Source organism: Centropristis striata, chromosome 2 (genome assembly GCF_030273125.1).
Source record: "Centropristis striata isolate RG_2023a ecotype Rhode Island chromosome 2, C.striata_1.0, whole genome shotgun sequence".
NCBI lineage: Eukaryota > Metazoa > Chordata > Actinopteri > Perciformes > Serranidae > Centropristis > Centropristis striata.
The window spans coordinates 34,093,604-34,120,367 of NC_081518.1; the positions used below are offsets into that span (position 1 = coordinate 34,093,604).

A 26,764-nucleotide genomic window follows, 5' to 3' on the forward strand; every position below is an offset into this window, starting at 1 on the left:
TTCAAAACAGCCCAGAGTTTACACAGCATCTCTGACTGCTTTCCAAATTTACAATACAAAAGTGATGAAAAAATAGCTCCTTTGCAAGTAGACAATAAAGGAATAACCTGTCGCTCTAACCACATTTGTGTTTTTCTATTTTTAACAGATCCGGTCTTTGTCGGGTCAGCTTACATCGAGGAGAGTCAGCCGATAGGCAACCCCGTGGGAGATGACGACAAGATTTACTTCTTCTTCAGCGAGGCGGGAAAAGAATTTGACTTCTTTGACAACACTATTGTGTCGAGGATCGCTCGCGTGTGTAAGGTAAGACACCTGGGGTTGGGCTGAGGTCATTACACAAAACTCCCGTGCAAAAATAAGCTTCTTCTCCTTAATCCTGACACAAAACAAGGCGGGACACTCCCATGTCAAAGCACGTTTGGTGACATAACTGTACGTCATGCCTGTTTAGATGCAATGGAAACGTGTCGCTGGTGTGTTTCCTATTTGTCTGTGCAAACATGTTTTCAACAGATTTGGTTTCCACTTGCTTGAATCATCCGCTCCTACTCGCCACGCAGCCCTCCCTCCCTTTTCCTCTGCAATGTCATCTCCCCCTCTCCTTCCATCTCCCTTACAATGTCAGCTGCACTCGTCCATCCCTCCAGCTCTTTGCCTTTCTCCACCAGCGCTTTGAGCTTTGCAGGCATTATTAGTATTCAAGGGTGCTTCGCAGCAATATGAAATGCTTTTTTCCACTCCACTATATGGCCTGTTTTCATTGCAGCTAAAGCATGCAAACTGTAGCAACTGCAGAATTCACTCGCATCATTTAAACTGCTGACGTCATTCCCCTCCTCCTCCTCCTCCTCCTCCTCCTCCTCCTCCTCCTCCTCCTCCTCGAGAGTTAAGTTTGCTCGATCGCCTTGAATAATCAACGGCAGACTTTATCCCTTTTCACCTGTCATCAGATCAATTAAACGGCTGCCTGATATACATGCACTCAGCATCCCTCTCTGACTGATGCCTCTTGTTCATGGAGGCAGTAATGTGGGTAATCGTGGGGACAGCATGTAATCTTAAGTGACAGCTTAATGACTTAGTCCTGCTAGGCTCTGGCACTCGGTGCTGCGACACCTCTCGCAGCCGGCGGAGCACCTCCTGGGTTCTATATATGGAAATCATTGACAGAAAGGCCCCCAGACTGTGGCAACTTGCTGCAGATGAACTGTGCAATAGAGACAGAAGAATGGCTTTCTCTGCTCTATAAAGCGCCTTTATTTCTGTGGAATGCAGCAGCAGCGCTCTTTTTCCTGACTGACATCTTTTTAGATGCTTTTCTATGGCAGTACAGTAGTGATGCAGGTGGTTTATTCCCCAATTTACTGCGGAAATGCTCAACAACATTAACTAATCAATGTAACAAGCTGATGCATCGGAATTTTTCCTCGTGACCAGTCATTTTGCAAATGGTGTTCACTTAAAACACCCCTGTGTTGCATGTCTTTTTTTCTTCTTCTTTTTTTGAGCGAGTGAGCAAATTAAGTTTAAGCAGCTTTCAACATTTTGACAGGGACTTGGGTGTAACTAATCGTTAGACTTCAGATAGACGTCATCTGTTGTACAAAGCTGTTTCGGTCTTGATTATCTTAAGTAGGACTAATTTTCCATAAACTCTGAGTAAATTAAGACTTTAAAAAAAACAGACATACTTGATTGTTACCATGGAAACATGGCTCTAAGTTCAGAGATGTCCTGGGGGTAGGGTGGCTTATGTTTGAAACTTTTAAAATTATTCAGACTTTATTTTTATGAAACTGTCATGAGACAAGATATTCTCAGTCTGACAGTTGGGCCCCTCCTTAACTGTATCCTGCCCCCATCTACAGCTGGATGACATAAAAATATAATCTCTGGTTTTAAACATTTTTGTATTCTTCATATGGGGTTCTATGAGAAAATGATCCTGCAAAAGTTAAAAAAGGTGTTTTAGGACTGTGAGACAGACTTCTCCCAGTCTGCTGCGTTTCTCTGTTTGACATGTTTGATTCAATTAGTTGTGCTGCTGCTTTAGTTTGAACAGACTTTAGACCCACTTTTCAGTGGACTGCTTGAGTTCAGAGCCTTTTTGGGGGAAGGAACTCATATTTTACCTGTTTCTGGAGAAATCCCTTCTATGAAATGGGAGCTTGGGATAGCAGTGGCGTTGACACAATCCTTATTTATTTTTAAACATCGTAATAATCCATAAATTTGAATTTGACTTCAATGATAACATTGATTTATTGCCTCATTTGAGATGAAATATTTATCAGCTTCAATTTTGTAATGTTTGTCATATTACTATTTCATATGAATGACTTATTTTAATAATAACCTTATATTTTTTGTTTTATTTGTATATTTTATCAATTTTGTTTTATATTATGTCTTTACTTTTCCACTGTGTATATTGTTGCACTAAATCACCTTGTCTATTCAGCAGTTTCTATTTGTAATATGCTCATGAATGTACAGAAAATATCTCCGGATGACTTATGTAATGAAGAAAATGTAAAAACATTATGAGGTGGTCCTTTTCATTATTAAGTGGATTTCTTTGTGTGCAGCTTACATCAGACAAGACAATTGTATCCTTAGAAATCGGTAGAATGAGTATGTCTCACTGGATCTAAAAATATTGGTAATATGTCTGTGTATTTAGATTTGACTGGGTTATGAGTCATAGAAGGAGATTGCTGCAATCAGGCTTTTTTGAAGGATTAAAAGTGTGGGCCACATCTACAATTACATACTTCCTGTTGTTTTCAGAACACCGACAAGCACCTGTCCACCTCTCGCCCATGGTGGAGGCACAGTTTGAAATCATCTACATTAGAAAATTAAAAATCAAAATTGACTGACCTTACACTACAGAACAGAGTGTACCACAGAGTCTATAAAACCTGCCCCTTAGTTCCTGCAGGATAACATCTCCCAACCATATTCACCTCTATTATTTTCTCAGAATAATGTCTCACATCTGAACACACGGCCTGTGTGCTCCGTCAGAGAGCAGAAAGTGCTGATCAGAGTTAGGTATGAAGACCCCTCCCTGTTAGTGGGATCTATAACAAACTGACAGAAAGCACATACTCCCTTTTCCCTCTGAGTCCGAGGCCAGATATGCTTGAATGTGCTTGTATTTTCACATCTGAATATTTTGCATATTGGCTCATCTTCTGCTACCTTTTAAAGATGACATGTTTCCAGTAAGATAAGATAAATCAAAGCCTTTTCAGCTTTCTTCATGCTGTTCTAACTACTGTCTTACTTCGGTTCGCCAAGTAATTCTGCTTCCGAAGTTGTTTTTTCTCCCCCTCTTTCCTATCTGTGCCCCCTCCTTTCTTCCACTCCCTCTTTCTTTTGTTTATTCAGGTGTGCACACTGAGGGACTGTGGAGAGCAGGCACGTTATGATTATTGCGTGGCACCGCTTTCTTTACTTCTTCTTCATCTCCTTCTTGACAAATCAGATGTGAGAGATCGGTGTAACGCAGCGAGTGTATTTTCGGAGGGCAGCTCTCGGGGTAGGGGTGTGGTCGATGCGATTGAGAGTACAAGCTGCGCAGCAGAGCACAGCAACAGCAGCGATGGACAGCTGAGAGAGCAGGAATGTGGTCTCCTCATTATGTGGACAGGCTACTAGCACAGCCTAGTAATTGGCTCCCTGGCCGTGCATCTGTCCCACGAGGTTTCACCTCACCGTTGAGCAGCATGATTGTTTGTGTGGAACAGCACACAGAGGAGGAAACAGGGGTAGTTATTGTTTTGCATTTTATCATCTCCTCAAGGGTGATTCACTCCTTGCCTGTTATGTAGGAGTTGTTCAGGGTTTTGGAGGCCGTGCTGATGGGATAGTTTGGATGTGAGGCAGGAAACTGTCTTGAGATTGGGCGAGACCACTTGTTTTGCTCGTGTTCTTCCTCCTCCTCCTTCTGCTGCTCCTCCTGTGTTTTTCAGCTCCATTTGGGAGGAGTTTCTTTTGGTGTGTGTTTACAAGCTCTTTGATAATTGCCAGTTCTAGCAAAGTCGTCTGATAACTGTTTATGTGAATATCTAGTGACAGCTCAAAAGGAGTGAATGCCTCCCTCTTCTGTGGCTAAGAGGAGAAGTGAGGCGTTAACCACTGATCTTGATTTCAAAGCTGTAATTAATAACTAACCATTGTTTGTTTTCCATTTCACCATCTCCTCTCCTTCAAACAGAAACCAATATTTTGTGCTAAGGAATCCTTTATGTGAGCTTTTTTTTGTTTGTTTCCCACATTTTATTGTCAAAATCTCCTTTATAGTTTCGTATAAATGCACCACAGGAAAGGACTTAAATACTTGGAATCACTTCAAGACATTAAAACCCTGGTTGGATGTGATTATTTGTCCATTTTACTTCCCTAAAAAGGGTCATAACTGTCACAAACACTTTCAGATTCCCTTATTTGACCTCAGCAGCACCCTCTGAAGCAAAGAGGAGGGAGTGCAGCTTTGATACAACACAAGGACTCAAAGTGCTGCAGGTCTTTTCAAACATTTATTAAATTTATTAAACAGTTATTAAATTGCAACAGATAAATGACATTTGAGTCTGATTTAAATGTATCTACTGGAAGAGGAAAGTTTCTCTGCTCACCTTAGAAATCAGTTTAACGTGTGTGCGCTGAGAGTGGAGGGAGGAGACATCTTGTTAATTAAGACTGATGTTTTTGTAGTGTTTTACCATTTCTACAGCTGTTTTTTAAAAGTTTCTATTGCGATTGTCGAATTAATCTTCCAACATCTGCATATTTTACGACCTCATCACCCAGAAAAACCTCAAACAAAGTTCTCAATTTGAATAAAGTGATTCATCAGGTAAATTAAATAAGTATTTTTTAAAAATTATTAAATCAACTTTCTTTAATGAATATAAGTTGGCCATTTGAGAAAAGCACCCTGGAAACTTTCACCAGCTGAGCTGACTTACTTCTGGTAGCGCTTTGCTAACTTTAGTGTAAATAGAAATTTGTAATTGTAAGGGTTATGTAGACTTTACAAATGGTATTGGATCAAACTGATCAAAGTCTGATAGTGAAACGACTCATTTGGAGAGAATTGTGATGCTCAAAAATGCACATTAACAGACGTCTGTCTCCCATTGTAAAATTCAATGGGGAAAAAAGTCTGTATGGGTCCAATGCCATTATGTGATGCTGTAATTCCACCTTATGGCCACTATGTAATTGTCTTCAAATTGTGTTAATAAATGAAGGTTAAATAAGGTGTGAAGTCCTCTCTAACATACTATACTTGACCTGTTTGCAGGGTGATAAAGGCGGAGAACGGGTGCTGCAGAAGAAATGGACGACCTTCCTGAAGGCACAGCTCCTGTGTTCCCTCCCTGATGACGGCTTCCCATTCAACATCATCCAGGACATGTTTGTCCTGAAGCCCATGGGAGACAGCTGGGAGAGCACCGTCTTCTATGGCGTCTTCACCTCCCAATGGTGAGAAACGGGTGGATGGGTTTGTTCTCATCATTTGTTCTGATCATTTAATGGCGATGTACTGATTTATGGAGCTTGTCAGGTTTTGTTTATGCACAAACACACAGACACTTGAATGGACACAGCTCACACACACCATCTTGAGACAGTTTTTATTTAATATCTGCACTCAGATTTGGCAAGTTGCCTTTTCTTACTTGGCTCCTTTGGATTTCAGAAGCTGTAATGAGCTTAAACACTAAAACAAGCTCATAAACCCCAATGTCTAATTAATACATCAACAAAATAAAGGATTTAATATGGAAATCATTCAAGTGTCCACTCTGCAACTGTTCTCCAGACACAAGTTGCTGCTCTAGTTGTCTGAATGAGATGCATAGAGGATGGTTACATGCGTTCAACAAGGGGTAACATTTACATTTTCTATGTGTTCACAGGTATAAAGGAGCCTCAGGCAGCTCAGCGGTGTGCGCTTTTACCATGGCACAGGTGGAAAGAGCTTTTAGCGGGCGCTACCGAGAGGTCAACAGGGAAACACAGCAGTGGTACACCTACAACCATCCAGTGCCAGAACCACGGCCCGGGGCGGTGAGTGGTGCAGGAAATATCCTGTCACTTCACAGAACAGAAAAAAATAACAAAATAACAGCCTTTTTTTTTTTTTACCTTCTCAAATATTTATTTTGTTGTCACACTTTCTATTACATTCTCCAACCACTGGTTTGTTTTGGGCGGTTCAACACGTGAGCTTGATTTAAAACAGATGTTCTCCTTCTGGCTTGCCAATATTCTGTCTTGTTGATGTCCTGCCAATGTCACACTTCATAAGTCCATGGAGCAAATCAATTCCGTAAACCTTAAAAGTAGTAGATATTAAATTAAAATAGTTTCAACAAAGTCTACCATTGTATAATAATGATACCTCACCCCAAACTTAACCTTGTCCTCAGCCCACTTTCCATCTTTCAGAGGCTGCAGCAGACTCACTCTTGCAGCTAAATACTGAAGATTATGGTATCAAAATCAAACTGGAAGCGATAAAGAATCCATTGGTACCAACCAATAATCATAAAATAAGAAAGATTTCCCGCACACTGGCGTTGTACTTACTAAAAGTGTATTGCAAATACAGTGTGCAGAAATTCCCTGTTTTTTTGCCTCTCAACATTTCCTGCTACTCACCTTTCTCCAAGGTTTTTGAACACTTACTGGCATCTTAAGATATCTGAATATAAATGGGTTCTATGGGTACCTATTAATCTCCCCTGCATGCCTACTTAAGCTTATCCTGTGTTGTTTAGTGCAGAAACCACACAGTTTTTCTCATGCAGTATAAATATGTTATTTTCGCCAGCTGTATTTTAAAATTTCTGCATACTGGGGTATGCTAAGTATTGGGAGGGAACTAAAACACTAAACACTAAAAATGCATTTGGCATCATCTGGGAGGAGGGGGGGTCATCTGTCAGTGCTGGTTGAAAATATGCAGTTTCCCTTTAATGCAGTTCATAAGTAAAACAACTCAAAACAATATCCTGTCTCATCATACGTCTACTTGAATAAGCAGAGATTCATTTTTCATTTCTAATTTACTCCCTCACAGTGCGTGACCAACCACGCCAGGCAAATGGGTATCCAGTCGTCCTTGCACATGCCTGATAAAGTGCTCAACTTTGTCAAGGACCATTTCCTGATGGACAGCGTGATCCGCAGCGCTCCTCTGCTGCTGAAGCGCAGCGTTCGCTACACACAGATTGCCGTCCACAAGATCCAAGGAATGGAGAGAGCCTACGACGTGCTCTTCATCGGAACAGGTACAGCTCATTACACACACAACAGCTGCTTGTTTGTTAGTATACTCTCACTTTTGTAATATTAAAACAGTACAAGTTGCTTCTGTCCTCCTCAAACTGTTCCCTGTCGTCAGTGTTAGTCACTTCCACGTGTCCCCCGTGTCTTTCAGATGATGGAAAGCTCCATAAGGCCATCAATGCCAACGATAAGATGCACATTATCGAGGAGATGATTCTGTTTCCTGAGCCTCAGCCTGTGCAACACATTGAACTGGATCCTCAGAGGGTAAATCACAACTCCTTCATCTTAATAGGCCTCTATAATCATTATTGTCATACTGCTTTGTGTCTTTTTATGTTTAATGTTTTGTCATGTTTACTCATTTAATACTCAAATTCATTTTCAAGTAATAAAAATGTGGAGGAGCTGGATTTACTAAAGTCAGCTGCAGACGTTTTCTTTCCACAGGGGCCGTTCCATTGAGTTTTCCTGTAAGTTATAGCACCGTCTGGAACAGACGTTCTGATCCTCTCTGGCATTTCACCCGGAGCTAAATTTCATTACCTTTCTCTCTTTATTACATAATGGCCTCTCTCCGGGCCACAGCAGCCAAACAGCAATCTTATCTTAGATTATGTAATTCTAATAAAGTCCAAGTTACTTTTTGTGCGTATATTCTTAGCTCCAAATAGGGATATAAGAGACAGACATAATCCACATGATGTCTATGTAATATACTGGCAGAAAGGACGGCCTAAATATAGACTACACTTCTGGGAACACAGTGGGGCGCAGTATCATCGTCATGATCGTGGTGAAAATGCATTTCTGTATCACAGTTCTTCTACATCAGTGTTTCCTAAACTTTTTACATTCCCGTCCAGCTGCATAACACCCCCTTTCTCACATTAATACATGAAACAAACAGAAATGCCATATTCCATCAAATTTGCAAAGTTTGTTTTATTGTTTAAGGTTTGTTCTGCTCTTTTAATTACAACATCTTGTTGCACCTTCTTCTGCAATGGTACAATGGTTTTCCAACTGGAAAACTGGTGCCACCTACTCCCAATATTGCATAATGGATGGAAACAAGCATTAATTTGCTTTTTCTTTCGTTTTTTTATTTATTTTTTTAATTCAGTTAAAATGTGCAATACATTTAGATGGAAATGTGACTAATGATGAAAACTGCATGGAATGCTGGTTGCCATGTGTTTTTGACCACAATCAAATGACAGCTGGCCATAGTTAGTACTTTGTTTAGGTTATATTCTTCAGTTTGTCTTAAGTAATTGTTTCAGCATGGTTTCCTTTTCTAAAAGCAGAAATAGGTAACCAAAAGCAGAAGTTTCATTTGTCCTTCAACCTTTTTTTAGAAGAAATTTTATATGACAGAGTTATTTTCTCTTCTGCAGGGTCTGTTGTTTGTGTCGTCCAACTCTGGGCTGGTGGAGGTTCCTGTGGCCAACTGCTCCAACTACTTGAGCTGTGGAGAGTGTGTGTTGTCCAGAGACCCATACTGCGCCTGGACCGGGCGGTTGTGTCGGGACGTCAGGATGGCTCCACCTGACAGGTGAGAGATCACACACACACACACACACACACACACACACACACACACACACACACACACACTCCTAAACCATTCTTATTATAATGTTAACTTTTAATGAGTTAATCTACCTTAGCTCACATACTTTATTTGTTCATGAAGCCAACTTAAAGGTATATGTTCTTTTTTAATGAGGTGAGGTTGTATAATTCAATGCAAAACATATTTTAGCAGCTTAAAATAAATCAGTTTTCAAGTGTATGCTATATTTAGTAATATTTTCAATGCTTTACCTTGCTCTCAGACAGCCCTGTTTAAGTTTACACGTGGGGAACTGGAACCGTTCTCTGCTCTCATCAAAGCCACCAGACTCCATTGATAAATCAGTCATTTTACCTTGCAGAACTTGAGAGTTGCTGGTAGTAGTAAGGAATCTGTACTAACCCTTTAAAACTTCAAAGTCACACAATAACACAAACAAACTAAGCAATGGAGGCAGCAATAGACCAGCAACTTCTTTGTTCTGCAAGGTAAAATTAGTGTTTTTGTCAGAGGAGTCTTGTGGCTTTGATGAAAGCTGCTTCTCCAAACAAGGGGGCATGTTGACCGCCATCTACTTGAGGTCATACACTGACTGTGGATAAGACACTGTGGATAACAACACTACTTGAAAAACTCTGAACTATTCCTTTAAAGTTTTTTTAGATGGGACAAACAAACAAACAAAATAAGCATGCAAAGCTCCTCTGTCATGTGCTTTTAAAAGAAGATTGTCCTCTTGGTTATACTGATGAAGCTATACTCATAGGTGTTACAATGACAGACTTCTAGAGAGCCATACAAGGTGCCTCTCATTACAGCTGCAAACGCTCACCCTGTTGTTTTGTTTGGTATGCTTTGTCTCAGTCACTGGCAGCAGGATGTGGAGGAGGCCGATACATCAGCCATTTGTAACAGGACAATTCCCAGATCTGCCAGACCAGCAGTTTCTCGTGAGTTTCTTCTCTTTGTATTGTGCTCTGTAATTAAAGTGTTTTTTTTACCTGACGGACACCACAACAACACACTCAGAGGAGACAGAGAAGAATCAATCACATGTTTTTGTATGAAGGCAGGTAAAACCTGTGTATTACAACTCACATAAATCCTAGTTTGGATTACAGAATTTACTATATGCAGTGATATAGTTATCGTAAATACATGTAGAAATTACTTGTCTATCAAACCTTTAAGGACTTGCTTTCTTGGCAAGAGTAATGGTAGATGAAAAGATCTGGCTCTGTCCACAGAGGTCAAATAAAATCTACTCAGCTGCGCCTCTAACCCTCACAAAACTTTATTTTTACAGTTTAAACATACAAGATATACCGTGTTAATTCATGAACTTTAAAAAAGCTGGTATGTGGGGTTTTCTGCCAAGCTATGCACAAATGTATTTTGTGCAGTATAACACAGTTAAAATGTGATAAATCATAAACAAAGAAAAAAACCCATGTTGAATTTCTGATAATTGAGTTTAAAATAATTGGAATAAAATGAACTCTAAAAATACAACATATTCAAGAGTCTACAAATGTTACCAATATTGGGAGGGAATAGGGGCTCCGCTCCGCATACTATACATATTGACATATTGACATTTTTACAGGCTCTACTTGCAGTATCTCTTGTCCTCTCCTTTGTATTCTGTGCCTTTAGTTCACTTAAATTTTCCAGATTTTTTTGTCAGATGACTGTTGGTCTCAGCCAAGTCACTTGTGGCTTCCAAGTCGCGCTGAAGAGCATAGAGTTTAATGTATTTTACAGGATCTGGTTAATGCAAACAGTTTTATTGTTCATCCCACATGATTCATTTAAGGTCAGGAATTGTTGTTGAATTTTTTTGATGACTGTTTTTTCAGTTTTGGGTATGATAAATGGTGTAATTTTAAACAAAAAACAAAACGTGTCTTTCAAACCTGCTGGCATGTTGTGCGTTCAGAGGGTTAATAGATTGATATGAGGGTGTTATCAGTCTTCTCAAAGGCTTGTTCCATGCACAATTAATAAAATATTTCTTAAAGTTATTTAATGCTGTTTTATTTTGTGTTTTTCCTTTATATATAGGTGCCTCCCAGTGCCGGCTCATTACAATCCCAGTCAACACATTCAGAGTCCTGCCATGTAAGCTGCGGTCTAACCTGGCACAGAGGAGGTGGCGTTACAGTGACAGCGCCAGCCAGTTCCTCTACGCCACTCCGGAGGGAAACCTGGTGGTGGTGGCACAGGTCCACAGGATGGAGACCTACGAGTGCTGGTCAGAGGAGGAGGGTTTCCGCCAGCTGTTGGCCAACTACTGTGTAAGGGCGGAGCCCCGCCAGGAGAGCACCACACTGATCGGCCACTCGCGCACACCGCACATTGAGCGAGAGGAGTCCATCATCATGCCCGGCGAGTCTCGTTCTGAACAGGTCAACACAAAGACGTACTGGAATGAGCTGATTGTGGTGTGCGCCCTGCTGGCCTTTTCCCTCGTGGTCTTCTCCCTGTTCGTCATCTACAGGAACAGAGACCACATGAAGTCCATGCTGAAGCAAGGCGAGTGTCCCAACATGCAGCAGAAGAAGCCGAGGATTGTGGGAAAGCCTGCAGAGAGCTTACCTCTAAACGGTAACACCATCCCCGTTTCTACTTCTGATCACAAGGGCTACCAGACGTTAAACGACAACTACATCTGCAGCACGCCTACCCACGAGTCCTCGCCGGACAACAGCAAGAGCTTCTCGGAGGCCTCCGACAGGCGGCCGCTTAACTTAAAGGAGAGCCACGTGGAATACTCCCCGACCTGCCCCCGGCCCAGAGTGAGGCTAGGCTCGGAGATCAAAGACTCTATCGTATGAGAGCGCAGTATTTGCTAAAAAAAGATGCCACCCTGTATCTCCAATGAGGATACAGGCCAGCGAGCAAAGGAGAGGAGACCCTGACATCCCTCAACATCACAGCACATCTTTTATTTTAGTCATCTTTTGTTCTGTGATCAGTGCGGAGGTCATTTCTTTTAACCATTTCCACTCCAAAGCCAGAGGTTGGTCTGGTTTGACGTGCTGCTGCTGCTGCTGCTGCTGCTGCTGCAGGTTAGAAGAGGAAGTGGCACAACACTTTGGTTCCAACCAGGATCAACAACCATGGCAGCTGCTCAGAATAGTATTAACAAAGTCTTTGTTTGAGTCATTCATCATATGTGTGAGTGTAGGGCTGGGAAATACGAGGAAAAACCTTCTTCCCATATCAATATTTATCTATCTCTTTAGGTATGCAAGTTGCAAAATGAAAATGTCTACTTAATGTTCATCACATGATATGAAAAAAATAATAAATAATAAATATTGATGGTTTCCCAGCCCTATTTGAGTATGTGTGACCTTTCACACTCTCTGCAGAAGATGCCTGCCACAGAGGCCACACTTCTGTTATTATGCACACTAGAACCAAGCTCCAGCTACACAGCGACCAAGAGTTCAGGTTAAGGAGAAAATAATACAATTATTCATTATGATCCACAGATTATGGAAGCAAGTCCAAAGCACATTTGTTCCCTGTTGCTGAATAAATGTCTTGACTGTATGAGGATGACGAGGCAGACCGGGAGAAGACAATTAAAATGACTTTGAGGAAGATGATCAAAAAATTTGATCATAAATGATGCTCCAGGGCCTAAATACTGACATTTACCTCCTGAATGTATGTTGTCGTTCGAAAGGTTTCATTCACACATCACTGCGCCATGGACAATTTAGGGAACCCGTTGCTCTACATCTCTGCTCATCAGAGACAGCCCTGTTCTTCATTATTGACCTGCAGGTACCACGATGGGCTCATCAATCGACAGAGACACAGATGTGAGGCGAATATGGAGAAAAAGACCTGACAGATGGACATTATAAGCACAGAGCGCCAAGAAAAGAAAGTGGACATCCACACCTCTACCATCTTCAGGGCAGCACCGAAATCATCATGTGCACTGTGCCAAAAAAAAAAAAAGATTGTCCTATCTAAATGCAATAGTGCCATTCTGTTCTGACCACTCCCATGCTTTGTGTTATAGCATTGATCACTGTCAAAGAGCACATGGTGATGGAACCAGATGTGGGTTTCACAAAAGCGGCACTAATAATAAACGAAATGTGAAGTGCAAAGGTGGAATTTTCTCTGAAGACTGTTAGCTCACCTTTTGTAACGACAATGTTGGGCAAAATAATTGACTTTCATGAAAAAAAAAAAAATCTGAACTGGGGCCAAAGGTTATGGCATGGAGATAACTTCATGTGAATGCTTGTCTTGTGGTTGTCAGGTGAGAAAATATTCCAGTTTTACTTCAGCTACCCTCAAATGAGTCATCTGCCTTCTTAGTATACACTGAAACATACAGGTACAGTTGGTTTGAGAGCTAACACAAACTGTTTTATTAAAACGCTAATAATTCAAAATGAAAATGTCACAGAACAACTAATAATAACTGTCACCGTAGTGGAGAGATAATACTTCTTCTTGTCCAGACTGCAGCTGCACTATGTAGTGACGTAGCTGCACAGAGCGCTGTATTAGCTCAGTATAACCCTCTCTCCTCCACCAGGTTAGATCTCCCTGATACGTGATGTCCCCCCACACACAGTCAGATGTCATTGGTAATGTGAAAGCACAAGTAATCAGGGTCTTGAATACTAACTAGGTTTGCACATGTCAGTAAAATCAGAGCGTACTCTTAAGAAATGCAACTACTGAGACAGAAGGTGTGGCTGCTGGGGAAAATGATTTTTACAAATCAGTTATTACAGGGACCAGTGCAGCCATTACGAACACACTTGCACCCACATCGCTTAGACTTTTGAGACTTAACAAGCAGAATTTCCCAAAGATGTAGGGAGCTGATGGTGTTGTGTAAATCGGAATGAGAAACATTTACACGGCCATAGGGACAATATGGCACCACGTGTCTTAGATTGCATCACCAATTCACTGTATTGATCAAGTAAGCCTACAGTATATATTCCAGTATCATACAGAATAAACATTTTGCTATTTCCAACACGAGCAGATGACTACATGCTATGTAACTGCTACAAGTTGACAAAGTAATTGCACAGCATACTGCGCAAGAGTGGTCAGTGTTTTCTTTTATTTCCTTTAGTTTTTGTTGTGTATATACAGTATCTGTGCTTAATATTGTGTGTTTTTCAAGGGACCTTGTGCAAGATGTGTTGTAGAGATAGTCTTGAAACTAGAGAGTGAACACTGCTGATATTTTGTTTTCATAGTGCTTTACTGCCTACTTCAGCATACATTTCAAAATCTTGCACAGACTACCGTACATTTCTCACCATGCTGTTTAATCAGCACCTGGGCTGGTTTTTATCAAGCATGTCAAAGCAGGAGGGCCACTTCTTTTTATCTTCGTGCCAAGCTGAACTGAAGGGGTGGTTTTGCATTGTAGGAAATACACTTGATCATCAATCCTGTGTCTGTATGCTAAATAGGAAGCTACGACCAGCAGCTGGTTATATGGGCGTATTATGAGACAACGGGCCCCTGGGTACGGACACCATCTCTCCTGCACAGGAGCAAGATACAGACTTTATAGTCGTTTAGCCTGCTTTTGTTGATCTTTTGTTTCTTTGTAGTGGTAACACACCTCTCTGTGGTCATTTTGTGTCTCTGTAGTTGTTAGTGTCACTTTGTAAGTCATTCTGTAATTACTTTTAGTCTCTTTGTGGTTGTTTTACCCCTTTTCATAGTCTTTGTGAGTCTATTTGGTGTGTCCTTGCAGCTTTGTGTCTCTTTGTGGTCGTTTTATGTTACCTTGTGGTCATTTTGGGACTTTTCCTGATTGATACACATTTCGGCCATGGGGGTCCCCTGACATCTGGGCCCCTTGGCCTGTGTCTGATAGGCCCATTCAATAATCCAGTTAGCTTAGCTTAGCATAAAGACTAGAAACTCAGGGGGGAAGCGGGTAACCTGGCTCTGGTCAAGCTAATAAAACCTGTGCAGTAACACCCTGGCATCTTGTCTTCACCTTAAGCTTGCCAGGGAGCCAACAAAGACTCCAGGAAATCCCTGCTCTCGGGCCAAGAAATTGTCCAGAACATAACTACCCCTTAAACATCAGTGAGACACTTTTACACTGTGGTTGTTATACACAGCAAGAAAACAAGATATTTTTAGTGAATGATAGTGGACTTTAGGTCTGCTGGTCAGCAGATTCTGTTACCTTTGGACAGAAGCAGACCAGCTGTGACCTCGTGTTTCTAGTCTTGTTGGCTCGAGCTTCATAAACACCATACACACGAGTGGTGCCGATCTTCTCATCAAACTCTTGGCAAGAAAAAAAAAAGTGTATTTCCCACAAAGTCTACCTATTCCTTTAATGTTTGCTGAGACTAACCAAATAAAGAGTGTAACATCTGCCAACAGATGTATTCAAATTAATAAATCTCTAACAGCCTTGGTGCATACAGAGTATCTAAACTACAAGACGTCTCCCTGGAGGCTGAATACCCTGCTTTCAGATGCTTGGTGAATAACTTCACAACATATTTTCAAAATGCCTTTAGATGTCAAGTTGTTCTGCCTTTAGCCACGTGCCACATTGTACACTACCCAGCAGTGACCTCACCACCTGAGGTGTGGTGAATGGCGTGATTGTAGCCCTCCATGGGCACACTTAACTCCACAACACAACACGGGTCAACAGTAGATTTACAGATTCACCCAAGCCATCATTAACTTTACCTGCAAACAATAAAACTAGGAGCTGCTCAAAATCTTGTACCATTCTGCAGTCGTTGCTTATGTCAGAAGTGAAACTGCACATAGGAAAGATCTTTGTGAAGAGGTCAATATTTAAGAAAAATAATACTACATGTAGAGCTGATGTTACAATACCATCTGACCCTCATGGTTGCCAAAAAAGAGAAAAAAATACTGTCATGAATGCATATTTATTAATGACGTGCTTTTCATTAAAAAGCAAATAATACTGTTGTGATTGATGCTTTATTTTGAGTGGCTCCTCAGTAATGCAACATACTGTACTGGACATGAATGTAGCCAACTATAACATATTTTGTAGAACATCTACAGCAGTCTATTTTCCTAAAACGGCTTAAGTAGGCAATCCCCTGCACCATCTTTTCAGGATTTTGTTCAAACGATCATACTACAAAGAAACTGCACAATAGAAGTAATTAATCATTTGTGCTGCTCCGTGTAGTACTGCAGTAAGATGCAAGCACAGCTCCAAATCCTCCATATCGGCTCAGCAACAGCTTTGCCTCAGCATCCTGAACACCATAAGCTTAGATGACTGAATAACTATTAGACAAATGTGGTCTTGCCTGCATGATTTCCTTTTTTTTTTATTTGTTGTGTACAAATAACATTGTGAACTGTATTTTTTGTATCATTGAGATTGTGACTGTTGTTTTTATTATATTGTACATAAAAAGCACTTTATTTTAATTTTTTAAGATAAATGAATAAAATACATGTTTTGACACATGCATGTGTGAGTCCATTTTATGCTGTGCAATCCTGGACTTTTGGATAGAGGGCATGTGAGAGAGTGAGAAAGTGAAATGGCTTGGTTTAAAGGCACGGTGTGCAAGCATGATTGCTTACTGTTTGTAAACACAACATTCAAAATTGGTACCTCAAGTATAAGCAAACCCCAGATCCACTCTTGCTTTGGTACAAGCTCTGTCGGCCCTATAGTTGCAATTTTTTCAGCACTGTGCACTATTTTCATGGCTTTGTGCCCAAAGGGTAACGCCCAAAAACGTGTTGAACACAGAAAAATGAGAAAAGATAAAAAATACAGGCATTTGGGCAGTGTCTCTGCCGGTTGTAGAGTAGAAGTATAAAGTTACAGAAAATGTACATAAAAGTACCTCAAAATTTTACTTTAAGTCCAGTACTTGAGTAAATGTACATAGTTACTTTCCACCATTGCTACCTGCCTCTTCTAACTTATACATATCAGTTAAGAGTCCTCCTTCAGACACTGTATGAGGATTAAAGGGATAGTTTGTGCATTATTATACAAAACTTGGTACAATTATTGTCAATGCCCTCCTAAGGATAACCCTTTAAGGTTTTATTGATCGGCCCCTAGGTGGCACTGTGGTGGCAGTCTAATTTCATATTTGGTACCGTGGCCACACCATAACTTAAGGCAATGAAATTCATAGGGGTGGTATAGACTGGCCCCTGTAACGAACACACCCCGACGGCAGCATGCCCCGACACGCGTATACTGCAAGGGCCCGCTCAGTACTGCTTGCAGTCCTAGTATATGTATATTATACACACACAATTTCCTTTATGAATGCCTCAATAGCTGCATTTTGTCATCAAACAATACACATTTTGTGGTTAGTTTAATACAGTTGGTAATTGCTACTTTTCATTAAGACAATTCATGAAGTGATTACTAAAATAATCTAAATTAATTGATCATTAATACATTAACATTTTGATTGTTTTTTAAGAAAGTGTGTAAAAAATACTTCAATTTAGCAGTTAATTTTCTTTTCTTTTTTTAGCACTGAAGTCATGTTTGCATTATGGTCTAGCATTTTCTGCCCTGTGAGCTATTTTTTATTCTATTGTTGATCTAACTAAGATTTCATGTTTTCTTCCAGGTCACCTACGTGTCATACACAACCCCTCTAGTAGTTACGTACAGAAGTATTATTCTTAACCCATCATTCTTTTTTCCTGATTTTTACCAAGTAGTTATGTTGCAAAAACCCTCACAAGTAGTTTCGTGTCACATTAACAAAAACAGTGATGGTCACATGTTTAAAATAGTCACTGTGCAACCTCTACAAAATGTAAAAACACAACTGTCATATTTTGTAGGATATCACATGACGGTCATGCATAAGATTTTTGTAAGATATCATATGAACCCGTTCATGAGAATACCTTGCACCCTCACAGCACTGAGAGTGAAGGCTTGAGCTCCTCACTCAGTTACAGTACATTAATTGTTCTGCACACTGGTCGTGTTTTCAGAGGGCAGCCCTGCCATAAACGTCTCTAAGCTGTATGAATCAATATCAGTTATTTTTGGATACTGTGTGTATCTGCCACCCAGTGCAAAATGATGTTTACTCAGTGGGGACAGAGGGATGATGACACAGGGACTCTGTGTCACACTGCTGCTCCGTTTGCTCACTATTCAGCACACGCTCTGGTTTTCTTTACACTTTCACCCCAGACTCTCCACCAGCACTCATATTCATCTCATACTTGGGTCAAATCCACATCATTATGACTTGAAAATCATGCACCTGGCTATAAAAGTGGTCACTCTCCAACATCTGTCCATGCTTTTTCTGACAGTTCAGCATTGCATCATTAAATGTCTTCTTTTTGGAACATTTAAACATTCAGTTAGACCGGAGTGAAGAGCTGCACTATTATTCATTTTTTCTTTTCAGATCTGTTTTTCAAAGCAACAATATAATCGACTTTAACAGTGATCATTTTTCACTTACAATACATTTGTTCTACATTTCTGGCTTGTATGCCAAAGAAAAGTATTTATCACATGTAGAAATTGGCAAATTTTATCGACTGTGGTAAACTCTGGTAGATGGCACTTTTTTCACCCATCATCTGTAACCTCTAAGCCTTACCATTGGAAGCATATGTAACACCACAAAATGTTGATTGATTTTTTTTTTAACTGATGTAGTTTCAGTGTTTTAGCCACATGCTACAACTGCAGAAACAAGAAGATGTTATCTTTCAAATACAGCCTCATACAAGCACATTCTGTTTTATGTTTTGGCTTTTTGGTTTAATCCTAACCCTTCCTCTGCCTAAACCTAATCTGGCAGGTGGGTTTTAAAAATGTAATGTTCAAACTGATAAACTTTTGTGTTTGTTAATATAAACTCTGATTTCTGAATTTCATACATTCTGTTCTTCATACATTCATCTTCATATTTCTGTTTTATTTAAACATTCAGTTATTTATTTTTTCTTTGCTGCTGCAAAACATTCCTCCTCACTTCCACCCACACATGTGTGCTGCATTTTACTGACCATCATTTGCACAAGACATCTACCGACATCCAGACGGTTTTGGATAAGTCACAATTTACTGTATTATATTAAGGCCACATTAGAAATGCTCTCTTTTAAGAGAGGGAAAAATGTATCATCTGTTATTGTTGTGTAATGACAGATGTTATCAGACCATTCCATGATCCAGAGAGATTTTAAAGTGCTTTTAAAGAAACCAGAGTGAGTTCAGTTCTTAAATGTAAATTTTGACCATCTGGCATCATAAACAAACATCAGACTCCCACAGGACCATGTTTTATCCTCAGTTCCTGAGACTATCAAAAACAGGTTTACTACTCGTTTACAGACATTTATACCTGAAGTCAAATGCAACACATGAGGCTCCTGTGCTATTTTCTGAGGCCATTCTTCTTTGGAAAATCAACAATATAGCACTCTTCACTGCCTACCATTAAGCCTTCATTGTCACATTAAAATTACTACATTTAAAGCTCCTATCAAAATCTGTTTTCCTAGGCGTCCCACAGGGCTCCTAACTTGCCACCAGACATCTTTGACAACACAATAATTTTACTTTGCACAACACAGGATTTGCTGGTGTACGGCTGCCTTGATCGTTTAATTTGTGTTGTGTGACTTTGGTGAATTCCAAATAACTTTAAAAAGCCTCATTGGAGTCTGGTGGCTTTGACGAGAACATGGAACAGATTCAGTTCCCTTAAACCTAAACTGGGCTGTCTGATGGTAAAGCTGCAAAGTAGGGGTTGTCTTTTATTTATTTTTTGGTTTATTTATCTATATAAAGAAGTTTATATGACGTTAACGGTATACATGGTATATGAAGAAACAGTAATTGTTCTATACATTAAATAAAGAAATGGTTTAAAATAGCATACCATATTTGATCAAATTTGGTTGTTTTATTTTGCATGTATTTTAAACTTCCGTAGGCTACAAACAAAAAACAAAAGATTCAAAACAGTAAAACTAAAATACTACCAAAATAGGAGCTTTATTGTCCCTGAGAACAGTACCTTCAGGTGTCAACGTTTTTACAGTCGCAAGGATGCCTCCCACTGTATTTACTCCTTTACCAAATCACCAGCAGGCAGCTGGATCTGCAAGACCAAGAGACTGTACAAGAATGAAGAGACCACATGAGCTCATCAAGCTTATTAATATTGCACGAGAGTAGCTAATGCGATGGAAACGCAGGTTTTGAACCTGTAACACAAGATTCACACAAGAACTGGAGAGTAGTAACAGAGATGAAGACGATAAAGCTGTCAGCCAGTAGCTGACGAGTAGCTGGCCTGAGTATGATATTGTGTGTTTGTTTTGTGAAAAACAGTCTTGATGAGAGCTTTTCAAATCCTGATTTTCTTAATTTGTTTGGGACAGTTTAAATAAAGATGATTTGTGACTTTTTCCAGTTTCCAATAATCTTGTCTCATTTGGTTAACATTTATCTCTGTTGTTGAAAAGGGCAGGTTAGACCGGAGTGAAGAGCTGCACTATTATTCATTTTTCTTTTCAGATCTGTTTTTCAAAGCAACAATTTAATCGACTTTAACAGTGATCATTTTTCACTTACAATACATTTCTTCTACATTTCTGGCTTGTGTGCCAAAGAAAAGTATTTATCACATGTAGAAATTGGCAAATTTTATCGACTGACAGTCTGTGGTAAACTCTGGTAGATGGCACTTTTTTCACCCATCATCTGTAACCTCCCAGCCTTACCATTGGAAGCATATGCAACGCCAAAAATGTTGATTGATGATTTTTTTTTTAACTGATGTAGTTTCAGTGTTTTAGCCACATGCTACAACTGCAGAAACAAGAAGATGTTATCTTTCAAATACAGCCTCATACAAGCATATTCTGTTATATGTTTTGGCTTTTTGGTTTAATCCTAACCCTTCCTCTGCCTAAACCTAATCTGGCAGGTGGGTTTTAAAAGTTTAATGTTCAAACTGATAAACTTTTGTGTTTGTTAATATAAAGTTAGCCTGCTTTACTGCTACCACTGAACTCTATTATTGTTTGTTTTTGATCACAGAGCAGCCATGACTTCTCTTTCTGACTTGCTTCATTCTTTTAGAGATGAGGACAAAGAGTCTCCAAAGGGCTGAAAATCACCACAAAGGTTAAATTCAAAGAAGTGAACTAAACTAGCTTGGAAGACGTGTAACTTGCAATAGTTTATGGGAAGAGTAGTTCCTTCAGTATTAAAAGATACCCAGTCTTGTACCTTTGCCTTTTGTCCTGTTTTCCGATGGGTTTTTTTTGTTCCAAACTACATGTTTTATGGCCACAATTCATCTTGTAGTTGGTTGACTTAGTTTCAGGTTTAAAACTTTTGCATTATGATTTTCTGAATCGTCAATGGAGAAAAAAAAGGGAACAAGTGAATGATTGCTGTTGAGCTCTACATCAAGTCTGTATTTTATCAGGTGACAAGACAAAATATGATATACAGTAGCTAGTCTAAGCGCAAAATCTCCTTTACATTTGACATATGTAAGCCAAGTGAGCATAAAACCCAGCGCTGGGGCTTGTTAAAACTATCCTACAGCACTGCCCAGGAGATTATGAAATGACAACACAAAGCTTTTCTTTATGTGTTTGCATCAGTGTATGTAATTAGAACTTACTTCACCTATGCATTAATGAGAAAATGCATGCTCATGAAAATGTTAAAATTGACCTCGGAGTCAGTACTCTGCTGACCTAAAACCAGCCTCAACATGGACAGAATGTTCTGCAGGAAACTCTGCTGAGACAGGACAGTGCCCTGTGAATAAATCTAGTGATGTCCTAACACCCCTGCTGAGACAGAGATCAGCTGCCAGCAGGAATAATAGGCCTCTTCCCTCCCAGACTGCCCATGTGTGTAAAAGCTCTGATAGTGGATATACAGAGCGGACTGTGACTGTGGAGTGGACTCTCTCTTATCCAGCCTCTCTCCTCAGAATGACTCAGAGTTAATAAAAACAAAAAGATGTCTCTTTTCTCACACTTTTAGCCCATGTCTGCATGTCTCTCTCCTCTTTGAGCTCAATCTTTACGTTATCACTCTCTTTTGATGCTCTGTGACAGATCCCATTTACTTCCAACACCAGCCGCTCATCTGCTGTCACCGACCATTTGATGAAGAGCAAAGACGGTAATTTGCTATTCATTATTAACAAATCACTGTGCTGTGAAAAGTGCCTTTTGTTTGCCTCAGCCTTGAAAACAATTACAGTCCTCTTGCATTTCGGGTGTGATTGCATTGCATATTTCATGGCAACGCTTCGCTGATGGTGAAATTGAAAAGCAGATTTACTTTTCATAGTCAATGAAAGGAGCTGCAAGATCTTTTCAATCAGTCCAATACCAACTTCCCAGGTCACACACCATCTCATCTCTCTTCAAAACTGGGCATGCACATGATAGTTAATATTGTCGGTTGGATGATGATTGATTAACTCATCTGGTAATAACACTAACATCTCCTAATTAAAGTGAAACATCATCCAGAAATAGAATTGACAGGTTTTCCAATTTTCCTATCAGTCTTGACTTCAGTAAATAGGACATTGATTTTGTGGACACACTAAAATTAAAGAGACTTTGAGTGTTTATGGATTGTGTAATGTCACATGGTAGGACAGTGATAGATAGTCTTCATTGTCCCGGGGGTGGTGGTGCACAAGCATTACGTAAACATACTGGAAACATAAAAACTCCTTTTTATATTTAACTAACTCAGGGAACGGTTCAGTATTTGATCTTACTCTAATGTCTGTACAATAGACATGAACCTACAGCCAGCAGGGGTTTAATTTAGCTTAGCACAACGACTTGAAATGGGGGGGAAACTTGCCTGGCTCTGTCCAACAGGATCAACATCTACCCATGAGCATCTTTAAAGCTCACCAATTAACATGTCATATCAAAACGAAGAGTAAAAACTTCACTATGCAATTTTACAGGGAGTTATACGCCAGACTATTTATTGGCAAGCATTGCCAGGAGTCATTGGGCATTCAGTGAAAGCCAAGAAATGTTGGGTGAAAGTGTTGGGTTTTTGAATGGGGTTTTTTCTGCAGGAAACTCTATTAGATGTCTGTTAAATGTCTGAAATAATGTATGTGTAAGTGTCTGTAAATCACACACAAGCATTTTAAAGCTTTAACCTTTAAAAAAGGTGGTTGCTAAAAAGTGGCTAAATCTGACTAGGTTGTTTGGGACATTAAACGCCATTGTCAGCTTAGTGCAGGTGACTATGAAGTCATGCAACTGCAATGAAGTAGTTAATTTAACTCCTACCATTAGCTTTTTACTTCTGGTGATTGCATTATGCTTAAAAATCCCAAAAGTGCTATTCCTTTATGTAAGTATCATAAATGCTGCTTATTTTCTGCAACAATCCAAAAAAAATCCCATTGGCTTTTTGTCCAGGAAGCCCTGCAGCACCGTATAAGCCTCCAACTATTCCTCAAAAGTACTTTCGATTCTGATAAGGGCAGCTTTTCTACTCATAACTGTTGTGTAAAATGTATTTATAAATGGAGCTCAAATTCAGCAGCTTCTTGTTTTGTAAGTAGGTTGCCTAATATTGCATGTAGTCTAGGATTATAAGCATTGTGGTGTTGTGTTGTCATATTAAATTAATCTCCCGCCACTGTTCAGCCTATCAGAGGTCAGGTATTTATCCAAATATCCATGATCAATTACACTTTACATGTGTACAAATGCAAATATGCATCATACTGTACATGTGAACATGCACTTTCTACATTTACACATACACCCCTGCATGTTTGTATGCATGCAGGCGTTTATACATTTGCTTTCCAAAAGCTCAGTTGATTCTCAGAAACATACATACAGCAGTAAAATGAGCATCAGCTTCTGGATTGCCATCACAAGAAGCAGCCATGTGTGCAAGGGTTCAGAGGTGCAAGACAATTAAAAAAGAGTCGACTGAAGCAGTGCGCTATAAATGTTCTGTAGGTCACTATAGTCATTATCATCTTGAAAGAATTTTATGATTTTTTTTTCTTTCTGTTCTATTAAACTTTTAGTGTCAATATAGAATTATAGTGACATGTGATATTAAAATTACAATTACATTATTAAATATTTACAGACATATTAAATTTCACTAGCATTAGGTGAAGCTGAGTTAAAATGCAGCCACATGAGACGTATCTGAGAATAACAGCAATCTAATCATTCATAGTTGATGCATGAACCTCCTGCCATCATTATTTATCGTGGTATAACTATGAGGAGACACATTCTGTAGTAAGGTGTGGTGAACACACTGTGGCTATCACCCACTTACATGTTTTATAACATCCATCTTTCATTGTGCAGTCATCATGTAATTGGCTACAGCAAAGATTTACTCTTTTCAGAAAACAAGCTTTATTAAAACACTGTGCTGTATTCACATCAGCATAATGACACAAGAGGAGTTCCTGCCTGTAGCTCTAGTCAGATTGACTGATGTGGTAATAAAATGGGATGATGAAAGGTGCCTTGACCAACAGTGCCACCAGAATTCTCTAAAGAACGAAATCCTTATCACAGCAGCAGTCTGGATGAGGTATAATCTGGGAAAATGGTTTTTTTTACACTCTCAGATAATATTTAGTATTTAGTCATCCAGGTGAAAAAAGCTAGTTTTCTAACAGGAGACATCCAAAGCCTCACACCTAAACTCTGAGTACAACCACAGTGTTACGCTGCTGGTGACTGACCTTGTAATTAGGGGGTAGCAAGTCTGCACCAGATCTTGTGTGCTGTGAAGTGGTGGATCTTGGAAAGAACAGTGAGATTATAATTAAAGTCTAAAGTCAAGTCAGTTTTTCTGCCCTACTGAGCTCTGAGCCCTGTGTGCTTCACTCAGTGCTGACTACATCAGAACAAGACTAAGCAGGAGAACTGAAAGTCTGCCAGTGGGACAGCTAACCTGTGGATGTACTGAAATGAAATCTAATGTTATCCAGGCCTTTTACAGATGAATGGGACTGGACTAAATTAGTAACTATTAGCATCCATCATGTCCCATCCATACACACTGTGATGTCACAGTGTTTTTTTGTGGACTTCTGTTTTGAAGCCTCAAGTTTGGCATTTTGGTTGCTGCCATCTTTGTTTTTGGAGCCAGTAGTGACCATAATTTGGGGGAAAAGTGGGGTCAGACTGAAAATCAGAGGGCACTTATGTAGTATGCTCTCCTGTACCGACAACCTAACTGCACCTGGCTCCTTGCTACACTGTCACTCCTAACAAAGTTAACTTCCATAATTCAAGGTAAACCAAAAATAACCTAACAGCGATTTAAATGAATGCAGCCATTAAAACTCATTGCTAAGCCTGATTGACAGGTGACCGTGCTATCGACTTGTCGATCACAAGGTAACCCCGCCCATAAGCAGATGCTGCGTTATTGTCTATAAAACTCTAAATGGGAGCATTATTTACTAAATGAACATCAGTTCAACGTGTAGTATTGAAATGAGCAATTGAGCATAAATAAATCATGTCAGAAGTAGAGTTATTTTCTCATAGACTTCTATACAATCAGACTTCTTTTTGCAACCAGATGCCCCCTGTTGGCCATTAAAACAAATGCAGGTTTAAGGCACTCGAGCATTGGCTTCACTTTGTATGGTCGCATCAATCAGACCAGACCTTTTCTGGTGCATCTTTGCTCCAATTTTTTTTCATGTTCTTGTTCTTCCAATTTCACTTAAAGGTCATTTTGGATAGAAATCGCAAGCTTCTATTTTAAAAATAAATCTATATTGTGCCATTACACACACATACATAGCTAAAGCTGACTGCATTTCTGAAGTGCAAGTGTATTAAGAGGATTTGACTTTCATTTTGTTAATATATATGTTAACATATGTAAAAACCAAGCAGCTAACAGTACATTGTTATCCATTTTCTCCCTAATTTGTCCTTTTGACACTGGACTATTCAACATTGTAAATAGCATAGCAATAGCTCTGCTACAACAATGCATTTTATGCAGCCCTCCCCTATCTCAACAAATTCAGCAGAAAAGGCATAAAGAGACGAGGCTTCTTGTATGAATTTAATTAGATGAGCTGACTCCTGTCTTTTCTTTGCATTCTGCATCTCTCATTACCACTGAGCTCCTCTCTTGGTCTGTTTTAAGAAAACTTGCCAAAACCCACAGTCAGTCTGTTGGGCCTTATGTTTGAATTTAAGTGAGATCTACCCAAAGCTGTAAGCAGAGTATCATGGATAATAGAGGATAAGGTTTGAATTTTCTTGAATTTTAGCAACTTGCTGATTCTGCATTTGTTCCTCATCACTATTCAGCTCTTCAGCTACTTCTCCTGCTATCTGCGATGGAAAAAAAGCTAAAATGGTGACTTAATTATACGCCCTGTAATCTGAGAGTGGAGGATACAAACTGACTGGATTTCAGACGGCTTATTGCCTATAAATAGGCTGAGCTGTAGCTTTACTGAACACTATAAAATATCAGCAATATGCACTTTGTGCTCATGTTGGGGGACAATCGTAATTTTGCCAAAAATGTGTGTGTTTGCTTCCTTTCTAGAGTATGAATAACATGTTAATCAAATCTTGAATTGGTACATAACTCCTACACTGAATGTGCTCTTGTAACTGGATTAAGCAAAGAGAAGAAACAATACACCATAATCAAACACAATTTATCTGCTTTATTATTCTGAAAAATCTTATGTTTGCTGTTAAGAATACATTTAAAAAATACCTTGGTGTGTGCTTCCACCTAGTGGTCACAATGCCACAAGAGTATTATTCTGTCTGCTGGCACAC

At 39.6% G+C, this 26,764-nt stretch overlaps 1 protein-coding gene across 2 annotated transcripts in view; it reads left to right on the plus strand.

Moving 5' to 3' along the window:
• LOC131984649 (semaphorin-4B-like) overlaps positions 1-16,391 on the plus strand; it is a 69,609-nt gene extending 53,218 nt beyond the window's left edge. For both annotated transcript variants that reach the window (XM_059349563.1, XM_059349554.1), the window contains exons 8-15: positions 149-306; positions 5,321-5,502; positions 5,940-6,090; positions 7,106-7,316; positions 7,466-7,581; positions 8,715-8,872; positions 9,758-9,843; positions 10,958-16,391. In XM_059349563.1, the coding sequence (XP_059205546.1) occupies positions 149-306; positions 5,321-5,502; positions 5,940-6,090; positions 7,106-7,316; positions 7,466-7,581; positions 8,715-8,872; positions 9,758-9,843; positions 10,958-11,730 (1,835 nt within the window). In that variant the 3' untranslated portion in view covers positions 11,731-16,391. The remainder of the gene's footprint in view (positions 1-148; positions 307-5,320; positions 5,503-5,939; positions 6,091-7,105; positions 7,317-7,465; positions 7,582-8,714; positions 8,873-9,757; positions 9,844-10,957) is intronic.
• The last annotated feature ends 10,373 nt before the right edge of the window (positions 16,392-26,764 follow it).